This window comes from Lissotriton helveticus, chromosome 10 (genome assembly GCF_964261635.1).
Source record: "Lissotriton helveticus chromosome 10, aLisHel1.1, whole genome shotgun sequence".
Lineage (NCBI taxonomy): Eukaryota > Metazoa > Chordata > Amphibia > Caudata > Salamandridae > Lissotriton > Lissotriton helveticus.
This window is the reverse complement of record NC_136071.1, coordinates 151020992-151035852: the sequence shown is the minus strand read 5'-3', so window position 1 is coordinate 151035852 and position 14861 is coordinate 151020992. Positions and strand designations below refer to the sequence as shown.

Below are 14861 nucleotides of genomic sequence, written 5' to 3'. Positions count from 1 at the left end.
GTTGTCCGGTCACTTGCCCGTTGGCTAGTGACCCGCCGACGACGTCCTACGTTTACTTCACCGCTGGTCTAGCTCCTCTAGACTGGCCCTTGTCTCCTCTTGAAGGGGAACTTCCTCGGACCCCCCTGGTCCACTCCAGACGCCATTTTGTGTTGCCACGTGGGCTTGCCTTAGCCAAGGCTTGTTGCCTCCTTCAACGGATCCAGCATCGCCAGCAGCAGACATCCGACGTGGGACAGCTCGCAGACCTCCAGCCTGGTCGACATCAGCGCCCTGGTCCGTGTAGCAGCAGAATCCAGTGTCACCTCTTCGCCTGGCTGAGTGACCTCGTCCGGTGCCATCCTGGTGCCCACCTAATCACTGGCTAGTGATTCAGAACTTGGTCCCCTCTGCTTACAGGTACTCTTCTTCAACTGATCCAGTCCTTGGATCAGCCCGGAACATCTTCACTGGTCGCCTGCCAGCAACTCTTACTTCAGGCTCCTGGTTCGTCAACGAGGTTTCCCGACGACACTTGAACCCTATGCAGCCGCAGCCCCTGGGCTAGGTAAACCGAGTACCACGGTGCTCCAGCGTAGATCCACTCTCTAAGTGTCTAGATCCACTTTCGTTTTTGACGTACCTAGTCGGGTTCGCCCGAGAACACTAACTTTTGCATTTACTAGTATCCATAGACTTTGTCCCGCATTACGCGTGAGAGTTTCCACTCTGCACACGACGTCCCTAGGCCTCCTGCTTCTAATCCAAGGGTTCAGCATTGTAGGCCCAGCGTTTCTAAAGTCTCTGAGAGTAGTACTTACCTGCTAGTAATTTCGCATTCCACTTTTGTAGTATATGGTTTTTCGTGCCCCTCGGGCATTTGTGTAAATTGTGCGACTTTCAGTATTTCTTTAAGAGTTTTGTATTGTGCTTAGCTCCCTGACTCATAAAGAGTTCAGGGTAGTACTGTTATAAATAAATATACTTTTATTTTCATAACAACTTGTGTGGTGTCCTTTCACTTGGTGTTCAAGGGGTAAATGTGATGGTAAAACAGCTGGCTTAACACGCCCTCCAGAGTTTAGCCTAAAGACTGCACGTGTCCATGCTACTAGGATAGCTGGTCTATCAGGTTGACTTACAACCAATCATCAATAAGGGTCGTTTGGACTGATACATAGTGATCACTAGAATAGTGAGCACTGCATATCAGGCCAACTTCTCACAGGCCACCTTGAAGAAACCTGCACAGCGCTTCCAGCACGACCACCGAGGGATCCTCGAGTGAGTGCACCGGGGTCTGAGAAGCCCCCACACCGACACAGCTCCTGCATCAAAGATCAGTCCCCCCCAGCCTCCACGAGATCTGCGTGGGGCCCTTTTGTCTGGTTGCTGCTTTTCCTGTTGTCTGGTCACTTGCCGGCTGGCTCGTGACCTCTGAGACGACGACCCGAAGATTTCAACACTGCTGGTCTGGTCCCCCAGACTGGCCCTTGCTTCCTTGTGAAAGAGAAGCACCCCGGACCCTCCTGGTCCGCATCAGACGCCATCTTTGTTCCACCGCGTGGCTTGCACTGGCCAAGGCCTGTTGACCAGATCGACGATCCAACACCGCCATCAGCAGCAGACTACGTGGGACAGCTCGTGCCACCAGCCTGGTAGTGAAGAACAGCTCCTGGTCCGCGCAGCTACAGAGAGAAGCGACCCTTCCTTCACCTGAACGCGGCGACAGCATCTGGTTCCAGCACCGGCACTGGCTAGTGACCGAGACTCTGTCCCCTTTCCTTTCAGGACTTCTCCTTCCTAGTTCCATCCTTGGAACCACCGGACTCCTCCATCTGGCTGCCTGCCAGCAACTCTTTGTTTCAGGCATCACCGGGATCAACGCAGCGAACCCGACACCACTTCAGCCCTATGCACCCGCAGCCTGTGGGTTAGGGAACTAAAGCTTCTAGGTGCTGAAGTCAGTGTTCACTATCCTAGTGTCCAGGTCCACTGTTGTTTTCCCTCCATCCAGCCGGGTTCGTCCGGAATCCGTAACTTTGTAAACTGTAGTATCCATAGACGTTGGTACGCATCCCGCGTGAGAGTTTCCACTCTGCACGTGAGTCCCGTGGGCCTCCTGCTCCTTACTTACCTAGTTCGTAGCGTAGTCCCAGCGATCCTCCAGCCTCTGGATCTTCTTACAGTACTTTCCTTCCTCGCATTCCATTGTTTCTAGTATATGGTTTGTCGTGCCCCTAAGGCACACGTGTAAATATTGTGCTAACTCGTATTTCCTTCTTAGTATTGTCATGTGCTTAGCCCTCTGATCTCAAAGAGTTCAGAGGTGTTGTTATTAATAAATATATCGTTTATTTTCATAACAACCTGTGTCGTGTCCTTTCATCTGGTATTCAAGGGGTTATATTGTGGTAAAACAGCTGGCTTCACATGCCAAAAGAGCTTAGCCTAAGACTGCTTTGTCCATGCTACCATTAGGATAGCTGGTCTATAAGGTTGACTTACAACCAATCACCATAAGGGTTGTTTGGACTGATACAAGGTGATCACTAGAACTAGTGAGCATCATATATCAGGCCAACTTCTCACAGCTGTTGATTAAAATTGACTCCAAGTTGGGAGAGCTCTCTACGTCGGAAGCAGGCACAAACCCGTTTGGGGACCCATTTATTCGTGAGCTAGGTAAATTTGTCAATACTTTCAACTCACTAGCAAGGCTCAGATCTCTATTAAAAGGATATTCACACCCCGTGTTTTTGCCACAGCCGGTCGAGGTAGGGAGTGCTCGACCAGCCCTTCCTTCCAGCAAGCATCCAGAGGAGGCGATTCCCGCCTGGGCCAGTGGCAGGACTCGAACAAGTTTGCGAGCTTCTACCAGACTAAGCCCTACCCTTGCCGCCGTGGGGGCAGAGGCGGATCCAGAGGCTGCAACTTCAACAATGCACAAGGTGAGGATACAAGATCCAGTGGGCATTCAAATTGGGGGTTGCCTGGCCCTTTTCAGTCAAACTGGAAAAAGCTCTCAGATGTATGGATCCTTCAGACAGTTGAAGGTTTTCACAAATAATTTTATGGGCTTCGTCTCAGACACTAGACCTCTGGTCTTTTCCAAGGAACAGGAAGCCCTAGTGAAACAAGAGATAACCAGTCTACTGCAGAAAGACATGATAGTAAGAACGACGGTTCACCCTCATGGCTTCATTAGCAACCTTTCACTAGTAGAGAAAAGGGAAGGCAGGCAACGTCCGGTTAATAATCAAGGAGTTCAATGCATGGCTCCTGCACCGTCATTTCAAGATGGAGAGCATCCATCTTTTGAGGGACCTCCTCCAGATTCTGGATTGGATGGTCCGTTTGGACCTTAAAGACGCCTATTTTGGGGTCCTCATTTTTCCCCCTCACAGACAATTCATGCAGTTCCTATGGGGCTCCCAAGTGTTTCGCGTTTGCATCCCTTCCTTTTGGTCTATCATTAGCCCCTTGGTGCTTTACCAAGCTGATGAGGACGGTTGTGGAACATCTGCAGGCATGCAGGGTGAGACTAATCGTCTACCCTGATGATATTCTGATCATGGACCAATGCCCGCGACGTCTCTCCCTAAGCTTGCAGATGCCGTGGACCTTCTGGAGTCATTGGGGTTCGTCATCAACACGGAGAAGACATTTTGTTTCTGTTAAAGGAAAGAGGTTGAATGTCAGTTTGTCTTTTTACTAATTGCTACTTGGAAAATGTAGTTTATGTTTGACTCTTAATGCACTTAGAGGTTTTTGTCAAGTGAGCTGTCTGACCATCATTATAAAACAAAAAGCTGTAAGATGTCAGTTTTGTTTCTAAAACTGAACATTTAAATAGCTTGTAAATGAACAGTACAAATATTTCAAAATATATCAGGAATTACGAAAGCACTTTTTTTGTAATTATTAAGTTTGATGCAAACACAGATTTAAATAGGAGCAAAACAAATCAGAACACTTTACTTGTAGATGTGAAAATGACCAATATTTACAGAAACTTGATATCCAAACATTGTTGTACGAACAATACCTAGTTTTATCAGTAAAACTGCATGTTAGTGGGAATTTTTGTGGCCATTTCAATGTAAAATCTGCTGATTACAAATTACAGTGTGCTACCATTTCATGGTTTAATTATGCATTTATTAAATTTATAGGTTTTAAACATGATTTTGAGAAACATGCCAGCCCCCACCCTGATGACAATGCTGTTAACGAACTAAGAGGCAAGTCAGAGTATATGTGTATCCTTTATGTGGGTAGGTGTGTATTATATATCGAGCAAACTTTTAGCTTGTTAAATCAAACAAAAGCGTTTTTTGTACAGCAGAGATGCTGAACTTGCATATTTGAAGGTGCTCCCAAAAAGAGGTAATGAAGAAAATGGCAGCTCAGTGAATTAAAATATTTGCCAGGATCACATCATTTGAAACCAGTTTATGGGTCAAAAGCATTACAATTAAGTCGGATAGATTATTTAAGTCACTAGACCTGTAGGTCTAGCAACATTTGTATGATTTGTCAATGCCTGGGGTTGCTAGAGGAGAACATCTGGAGCCAAAGATTTGTGTCGCCTTGCCACTTGCCCATTAACTGGGAGGGCAAGAGCTGGATTTACCCAGGTGACCACTAGTACATCCGTAAGGGCCTCACTGATGGGAAGCGGAGGTTCTTGGTTAGTTTGGCCTTGGTTAAGCACTTCAGTTAAAACATTTGTCTTCACCTTTGCTTAGGTAAGGGTGGGATCCAAAAACGCTGGCCGCCCTCCTAGCCACTGTTGAAAATGAGACTCCTCGGTTGCCATAGCTGGGTTTGAAGTAGAAAGGCCAATATCTGGAAAAGTGTCTAGTCCACTGGCATCTCTCAGATCCAGAAATAGGCTTTAGTCATCATAAGGGGTATCATCACTATTATTTTTTATCGGCATCAGCAAGAGGTTGGGAGGTTTCTGGGTCAGAGTAGGCATACATGTGTCACTTGTAACCTTGGAGGTGATAATAAATTAGCTTCAGAGTCTGATAAAACTACTGACTCCCTGTCAGGTTCTGTTGGAACTGGCGTCGAGACCCATGGTGTTGAACGTGGTGCCGGAAATAGCATTGGACATTGTGTTGCTCTGGATTCAACAGAGCCAGGGACGGTCTTGAGAGAAGGTCGAGAGGAGCAGTTGGCATCAAGGACTAGTCCGCCAGTGGTAACCCAACTGAAGGTCACCCTGGATCATTAGGGCCCATAGGCGCTGTCGAAGGATCCAGAGGAGTGCCAAATATTCTATCCAAGGCCAATTTAAACTCACGGAGCTGTTGAGGTGTCGCTGAAGACTCAAGAAAGTCGGGTCAATCACAGAATCGATTCTGATGGGGAGTTGGGGATTAGGGGCTATTACTCCGTGTCTTGGTAGTAATCGGGGCAGTGAACCACTCTGATTAGTGGTGTGTCAACGGGACCCCGTGCTTCAACTTGTTGTGCTTTTTGGATTGCTTTGACATACTGGTATTTTCGGGCTTCGAAGATAAACAATCGCAAGAGCGGAGAAGGAAATTAAAGCATATTTGCACAGCTCGATCAGGACTTCTTCGACTTCCTCAGAAGTTCTGTGACTGCAAGTTTGGCTTTCCGATTGCAGATTCCCGCCTTATTCATCTCCGCACATTATGCACGAGACGCAGTCATGCCTGAAGCAAAGGCATCTTGGGTACCTATTGCTGACATTTGTCAGTAGCAGTCATTGCAAGATTAAAACCCTGTAGCTTTTGGAGGGATATGTTCCTTGCACATTGGTAACATTTTGAGGGTCAGGAATACTGTCATAGAATTAAAAGGAGCTCCGAAGATGTGGGAAGAAAGGAACAGACATCTGTGCATGGAGGTGGTGCAGATATATAGGCCCCAATGTCGCATACGGAACAGGACGGATCTGACCCAGAGCCACACACTGCCACCTATCGAAGCAGGTGAGAATGGATATCAAAGTTCTCAGGATCAAGTCTCAAATTCACAAGGTGAGGTATCTGCGGTTAGAAGTCTATAAGAAGAGCACTTTTTTTTGGCACTCACAATGGAAATCAAATGTAAGAGCAGAGTCAAGTAACAATTGTTACAAAATCTAATAAAAATTCAAAATAAGTCTCAGCTTTATCACACCTTGTAAAAGTCACACAAGATTGTAGAACATCCAAACCGGGATACAACTTGTCTGATCATATGAAGAGACTGGACTTCACAGCTCCATTCAGACGTTACCTTCCACATAATCTGCTCAGAAGAGCAAGCATCTAGTGCTTTTCAAATGCAACTAAACAAATATGTAAACCCATGAGGAAAAAATCTCTAATCGTACCTTGGAGGCCTTGGACTGGCTTAGACGATCCTTCTGTTCAAAGATCTTGGAGTACTTCTTCAAGTCCTTCTTAATGGTCTGCAACAAAGAACAAAAGAGAGATACTTTGCATGAAGCTTTCAATTGATGACACAGGAAAACCCATACCACAAACACAGTATGAGATTAGGAGGATGGAGGCCACTTCACACCTTTATTTGATCTTGGCTAAGAAGAGTCGGAGGTCGAGGTCTCCAAAGCAGCTGGCAGAAACGATCTTTACTGTTCTTTTGGAGAAGACGTCCTTGGAAGGTCCACAGCCAGTAGGCATTATCCACCTGAGAAAGAGAGAGTATTGTTGGTCTATGATCATTTTAAAGTTTCAAGAAGAGGGGTTTTAAAAGACTCGAAAGGGAGGCTAGTATGTTTACTAATAAATGAGTTAATTAACACATACACATCCCTCCACTCCTATATAGATACCATCATTTGAAATTCTTCACAGAAGCTTTCCCACAATGCAATATATGACCCAGTCCATTTAACAGGATGGTTATAACTTTTTCCATTCTGGCAAACTCTCTTCACCAAACACCATTCTAATTTTTTTTATAGAAAAATGGGAAATATTTATTTTTGCCTAAGCATCTCTTAGAACATTTCAGCCTTTCAATGATAGGGAAACATAGTTTTTATCAGATTAATTCTGCATCCATACTTTATTCTGGTGCGGACATTACAATCCATGAAAAATGTCATGACAGTAGTGGGTTTCAAATTGATCTAGAACTTTAGCAATGTCGTGTTGGAGAAGATTTCTGAGTGCAAAACAACTATTTAATCGGAATAAAAAAACAAGAGGACCAATTCCCATTGGTGTTTCAAAAATAGAGATACAACGGAAATAAGAGGCTTATGTCAATTTGCATAATTAAGGAAATCTTAATTGTTTACGAAATTGGAGCTATTTTTCTCTTGCAGGTGCGCTTGCATGATGGCTTGGAGCGTTAAGACCACACTTGACATCATCCACTTCATTCAAATTCTTAGTTTTATGTACCAAGACTTCTACTTACGAACTCTGACCAGAGGAAGCCGCTTTCAAGGGAAAAAATTGGCATACAAATAACCCACACATGTTGCGGGGTTACAGACACATACGTCACTAAACTCTCAAACGATAGTTAAGTAGAGAGGAACTTGGGGTCCTCCTGACTATGGTGCTGTTTTGTAAAGAAGGATTACGCATTTGATCCAAAAAGGCCTGGCTAGGCATCAAAGGCTCCAAGGTAGCGGAAGCAAGCTCCGGACATCTCAGTCAACATGGCAGTCTTGGAATCTTCAATGGACTGAGCAAGTGCCAGAACTTCAGATGCTTTCAGCTAAATTCAGACAAAAGAGGCCACCTCCTCAGAAGACCAAAGGGGCAGCTCAACTTCACATCCGGAAAGATGCTCAATTCACAGGTATTTTGAAAATCAACAAAGAGGAAGCATTACAATAATATAGAGGAAAATAATTCTCCACATCATTATCAGCATCAATGTTGAAAAACAGAGTATCTGTGAAAAAATGCCTCTTTTGACATGGTTAGCCCCACAATTTTTGCCGGGAACTTGATGTGCTTTCGATTAAAGTGAACAGGGTCCCTGACAACCCAGTCCTCTGCGCCAGAGCTCCTTCCCTAAAACTGAACCACGATTGGAAAAACTCCAGATCCCCCATAAGTCTTTAATAAATGGTACCCTGGGTATTGGGACTGAAGAGGCCTAGGGACCCTCACCAAGACCATGCTAATTACCACTGCAGCCAGCATGCCTTGGTGCAGACAAAAATGACAGTCAACATGGCATATTGCCCGTGTGCCATATCAAAGCAGTGCTATCAAAGGTATGGGCAAGTCACCCCTCTAGCAGGCCTTACAAGCCCGAAGGAAGGGTGCACTATAACTCAGGTGTGGGCATATCTGCATAAGCAGATATACCCCCTAAAATATTTAAAGTATATTCTTAATAATGTAAGTGCCAGGGAAGTCAGAGTACATGGGCTGGAAACTCAACAACTCAAGTTCACCAGCACCATGATGGCTTCACTGAAACCAGGAGAGTTTAGTACCAAACAACTCCTCTTAAACCCACACTGATGCCAGTGTTGGATTTATTAAAACCTGTACTCAGAGGGCAACTCTGAGGTGCCCCCTGAAAACCTACCAACCCTGGAGTGGTCTCTGACTGTCTTAAGGCAGTCTGCCAACACCAAACAGGTTTCTGGGCCCCTGGGTCGAGTCCCTGCTCTGAGGCCAGAAACAAAGCCCACCCTAGGATGAGGAGTCACACTTCCCTCTCGAGCACTGTGCTCATCCTGGGGGAGGAAGATTCAAAGGCCTTGCCGACTTTACAATGAGACCCCAGCCTCTGCTAGCACCAGATGGCAGTCCCAGATTAAAACCCCACTTTGGGCAGGAAAACCAGTAGGAAACCTAGTTCAGAATGGAATGTGTGCCCCCCCACACCCCCCCCCTCGCCAAGTCCACCCATAGGTGCCGGAGGCAAAGTGAAGCAAATTTTCAGGGCCGACCATCTTGAAGATGGTGGGACTTATCTAAACAGGGGTAGGGATATTCCCCTCTCACAGCGGGGTGGCATAATAGATGGTGTAGACACCACAGGTAAGCAACCCATTGGTCCATACCTGTCACTCCCCTGCAACACCCCTAAATCAAGTATTTAGGTGGCATACTCAGACCCTGAATGCAGATTCCTGACAACCTACGTAGCTCGGACGCTGAAGAGCTGCCCCAGCAGAAAAGAGGAAGGACTAGTGACTGACTTGGCCCAGCCCCGCCGGCCTGTCGGTTGCCTTTGGCCCTAGCTACAAAAGTCGACTCGTCTTGCAGGCCCAGCAACTTCCAAAACTCTGGGCGTACGGTCTGCCTTATTTAGAGATCAACAAACTCCCGTAGGACGGCAGGCCTGTCCAAGAAGAAACCAACTTTGAAACCAAAGAGCTCTGCCCTGAGGAAACGCGAAGCACAAGTTACTACTTGTGTAACAATATATCTGTAAGAGACAGTAGTTATTGATAGGTTCCTTACCTTAGAATATCCCCAGGTGTCAGACTGGATCCGGAAAGTTTTTCGTCAGCAGTACCGCGGCTCCACATCCGTCGCTGGTGTCGTAAGCGCCGAGATGACGTCACGGAGACTACTTAGGCGCCACCATGCGCGCTGACGTCAGTTCTGTACATGACTTTCCGCACCAGGAAAGCAGAGTCATGCAAGATACTGACCACTGGTGCCATGAAACTAGGGCCCTGAAAGGGATGACCTTAACCCTAGAAATCAGTTCGCAGAACTGAGAGGATGGGTGGGACGGTAAGGAATCTATCACTAACTAATGTCCCTTACAGATATATCATTACACAAGTGTGTGAAAGTGCCATCTTTCTTGCATTGGTATGCCCCCACTTGTTGCTGAATTGCTGATGTGCTTTGACTGAGTGTGCCCTGGGCTCCTGCCAACCAGGTGCCCAGGGCCTGTGTTCATTCCCTAAAACTGTGTTGAAGGTAAAACCCAATTGGCATCTCTGGCCACCTGTCAGCCCCTAGTATTTGGTACCCTAGGTAACCAGGGCATGTTGACCAGAGAAGACCCCTAAGGGCTGCAGCACTTATTATGCCATCCTTAGGGGCCCTGTGCCCTGACAGACACTAAGCCTGCAAAGGCAGTGTGTGGGTAAGTACAGACCTAAACACAGAGTCGACATGGCACCCATCCCTGTGTGCCATGCCCACAGAACCCACTGCCCTGGCATACTTGTCACCCCTCTAGCTGGGTGCCCTATGCCAGTGGTGTGGGCACAGGTGCATGAACCCTGTGCCCTACAGTACCCAGGGCCATTCCTGGACACCATGTGCAGTGCTGCCATTAAGAGTATTCTTAAGAGGAGTTGACCTAACGGCTAGGGCGCTCGACCTCGGACCTGGGGATCTGGGTTCGAGTCTCAGTAACGACGCCAAAAACCTCCTGTGATTCTGGGCAAATCACTTAATCTCCCCGTGCCTAAAAATGAATGCGTGTCCTCATGTAACGTAACTGGTGCTATGTAAAGCGCTCTGATACCTGATTCAGTTCGGGTCTAGTTCGCGCTATATAAAACTCTGCAAAAAAAAAAAAGAGTATATGGTGCTGGGAGGTCGTCATTACGAACTCCACAGCACCATGATGGCTTCAATGAAGACTGAGAAGTTTGATATCAAACTTCCCAGGACATTAAACCCGCACTGATGCCAGTGTGAGATTTAATGTAAAATGCATCTTAGAGATGCCCCTTGAAACCTAACCTACAATCCACGTCTGGTCTGAGAGGCTGCCTCGGCTGACACACAGCAGAAATGTTGCTGGACCCCTAAGTGGAGAGCACCCCGCTCCCCTGGGCCTGCACCAATGCACATCCTGGTCAAGGTGCTAGGTCTCCTCCCCCAGGATGGGCAGAGGGAAGCTTCAAAGGCATGCCGCCTTTGTGAGCTTCTCCAGACCACTAGCTGTACTCAGCAACTGGCACCCACCAGTTCGGACCCCCCACTCTGGTGGGAAGACTGGCAGGAAAACCCTACGTCAGGAAGGGGGGTGCCAGCCTGTGCCAACCCCACCCCTCAGGTGGGAGAGGCAAGGTGAAGCACGACCCCGGCTCCGGCCATTTTGAAGATGGGGAGCCCTGCCCAATCACAGCTAGGCTCCAGCCCCCCTCCCACAGGAGAGGAGCAGACTAGGGGGTGTACCCATCCCAGGACAGGGACCAATTGGTCCCTGCCCTTGCCCCACCTGTAACACCCCTAAATTTAGTTTTTAGGGGCACCCTGAACCTTCCTTCTTCAGATCCTGATAAGAAAACAAGACAGAAGATAAAGAAGAAAAAGACCCGCGTGCAGCTGCTAACAGGACGACACCAACGAACTTGGCCCCAGCCCTACGGGCCTGTCAATCCTGGAACTTGTTCCTGATAAATCCCGGCGACTCCTGCGGACAGCAACCTTTGAAAACCCGGAGGACCTACCTGCCTTGACCCTCTAAAACACTGGGACTCCCATGAGCAGAGACTCTGCTCCAACAGCAATACCCCTGGTGCCAGCCAGGAACAGCGAATCCAGCCCACTCTGCACCCGCCAAGCCCGGCCTGTGCCTGAGTAATCTAAGACCACATGGACATCCCCCGCGGTGACTGGGATCTGAAGTCCAGTGCCCAAAGACCCTCCTCGACGACCCCGACGACGCCTGCAGCCTCAGAACCAGGGACCTCTCCAACCGCGACCAGCTGAGGGTAAGATTTCCCGACGGCAAAAGACACCCCTGCACCCGGTGCCCCACGGCCCCCTGTGCCTTCCTTTGGGGTACCTACCCCTTCTCCAAGATCCCAACTTACCTCTCAAAGTGGTGGTCGCACCTGAAGAATCTCTGTCCCCGAGCCTGCAGCCTTTGTTCACTTTTTAACTTTCCCATTGGATGACATTGAGCGCCTACGGCTCAAAAGCACCCTGCACCCTGTGGTAAATAAATAAATAATACCCTATTTTTGACTAGACATATATCATAACAGATAGCTCAATAAATAAGAGTCAAGATTCGAGGTAGTAGGAGTTTTGCAGGTTTAATACAGCATAAGGACAGGAACAGGACAACCTGCATAGGAATAGGATGACAGGGCCCAGCAGCTGCTGGGGCTGGATCTGGGATGAGCGCGCTGGCTTTTAATAACAATACATGAGCATATATACATAACGCAAACACATAGCATTACATTGCAGTAGGCGTAGCAGTGGGTGGAGCAGAAGGCGTGACGCGTAACAGTCGCGAAAGAGAAGGACAAAAGTAGGTGTAACTGGGCGTATACATAGACATGTGATGCAAACGTAACAGGATATGTCATGAATGGGGCGGAAACCATGGAGGGGGCTACCTGGGGAGCCGGGACCTCTAACCTAGTGGTGCGCGCAAACTGGCAATGACGTATCACTAGGAGAAGCTGGGGCTATGAACTCTGTGCTAGGAGCAGAGACTGAAGTCTGGAGAGTCAGGGCGACATGTACCTAAACAGTATCTAGTATCTGATGTTTAGAGAACATGTTGATATAAACTATAAGTCAAGAGAGGAAAGGCTAACAGACTCTAAGACTGGAGCATGCATTATTCTACATGTAGTGCGTGATGAAGAATATGAAATGACCATTAAATACAGTATTCTCTAACATGGAGACGTGAAGGCTAGACAATGACGGAAACTATTGATGCGATTCAGTAGTTTAGGAATGCAGAGAAGGAGGACTGAACTGATAACTGGAATCATAACATATTCTTGGCAGACTCAGAGACTGAGCCAGGCTGGGCCGGGCACTGCGAGGCAGGAAGTAAGTGAAGGGTCGAGGATACAGGTGGGGGCTGTATCCCTCCTCAGCGAGGCTTCAGGAGACAGGAGCTGAATCTGATGTCCAGGCCCTTTTGAGGCCTAGAAACGGGGACTTTATAATAGAATAACGTGCACACTGAGAAACGTGGCAACATAACTTTACATAGGCCTGATATTCGTAGTATTCACGAGGACTGGAAACTGGCATACTAGAGGTGGACACAACTGTAATTGCGTCATTAATCAGACATGGGGAGTACATATGCATATTTAATCATGCACACATAACATATGATGGATGACACGTAGGGACACAGAACATGGCAAAATTTACTTTTCCACATTCCCTCCTTGTCACTACGTTTCCATCAGGAAACATCAATATTCATGATACCATCTATCATTTCATACAGTATCATTTGCTCGTCTCGAATTATCCTGGAACGGGATTTAGAACTGGGCTTGGGACTAGGAATACAAGAGGTAGCACAAATGCCGCAAATCGCAGGGCCACATTGTATACAGAGGCAGCAGCTGAATATGATCGCTACTGCTATACCTAGAAAGGACAAGACTTTCCATCCCCATGCGGAAATTATATTCCAGAACCAACCGGACCATGTCCAGGTGCCTGGATCTTGGTGTATCAGATGGGCAATTTTATGGAGTCTGGTTATAGCTGAATAAACAGACGGCGCGTTATTTGGAATGAAAATGCAGCAACTAGATCCGATGACTCTACAGGCCCCGCCCCTATCGGCCAGTATGACGTCAAGGACGAGACGATTTTGCAAAACGACAAATCTCATAGCAGATTGCTCTTCGGTTAAGTTACCTAGAGCAGAGGCAGTCTCATTTATTACAGCTTCAAGGGTTCTGGTTAACCTACGGATTAACTTACTATTCTGGACAGGGCCTATAAAGAAGAAGAAACCTTTATTGAAATCGGTATATTGTTCTAGAGTAGTTTCAGTATAATCGACAATTGGGGACTCCCTTCTATGTCTAATGTGTACTAGATGTGTATTTCTATGATAATCAGGTGGGGCTAGGAAAACTGGTGGCAGTAGGAAGGCAATGTAACAGGTTCCCTCCCAATCGAGGGGCAGACGAACATATGCGGTCTGACCACAAATAAAATATGAATGACGTGAAGCTTTGAAAATAGATTTCCCACTGTCACTATACTTGACAACAGTAGTACAATCACTATGTCCTACATGTACGGAACCATTATTTCGGACACATAATTCGCCTTTGACTGGTAGTACTGAAATAGCAGGTAAGTCTGGAGTAGTATCAGACTGAACATTCAAGACCATGAAATTCGAAGAATAGTTACCTAAATTATACACTTCATTTTCTAGATCTAACCCGGTTCTGTGGGGGAAACCTTGCTTGTCTGGGAAACATGTACTGTTAAGAATAGACATATCTGTTGAGGATGACGTTAACGTGGACCATGCTCCACACGAACCATTATGTGAAAATGGATAAGGAAAAAGTGGCAGAACTCCCTTCGGCATCTGGAAAGGGGGGAGTCGACCACATACCCAACAATTAGTGGCATTGCTGGTCTGGTGTGAGTAATGTAACATGCGGATAAATGAGTTATTACGCATAGCGAGGCGGTAGGACAGTTCATGAGGGGGCAGATCACTAAACGTGTGCTCTACTGTAGCATTAGCAGACTTATTTACATGTGAAACTGGGAAACATAGGTAAAATGCATAACTGGTGCAGGAAATCATAATGCTGAGAAACAATATGAAACATAGAAAAACGATACATCGGATTGAGTTTTGACTAACTCTCTCACTATGGGGGTCTATTTTATACATGTCAGAAACAGTCTAACCGTTTCACCTAGGGGAGGACTTAGACAATCAAACTGGCTGACTTATTTTACTAGACCGTAGTTTCTGTTTATACTCCTGCTGCGGAGTTTTCTCTAACAGGGGGGGTTTTGAATCAATGTCATTTGCGGGACAGTCCTTGAGAACAATATTTTGGCAATCCTTCAAATCCTGGGAAATGTTTTTCAAGACGGGTTTCAGTCCATTAAAAAGTTTAATATGAGAAAGGTGCACCCAGCCTTTGCGTCCTTCCAACTTCACGGCTGTACGGGTGGTGAGGAGGACCT

General features: G+C 46.9%; 1 protein-coding gene across 1 annotated transcript in view; it reads right to left on the bottom strand.

Annotated features, from left to right (window-relative positions):
- EIF3B (eukaryotic translation initiation factor 3 subunit B) overlaps nt 1-14861 on the bottom strand; it is a 404806-nt gene that overhangs the window by 73103 nt on the left and 316842 nt on the right. The window contains exons 15-16 of the mRNA XM_078664978.1: nt 6529-6654; nt 6338-6415 (exon numbers count right to left, since the gene is read on the bottom strand). Of these exons, the coding sequence (XP_078521104.1) occupies nt 6338-6415; nt 6529-6654 (204 nt within the window). The remainder of the gene's footprint in view (nt 1-6337; nt 6416-6528; nt 6655-14861) is intronic.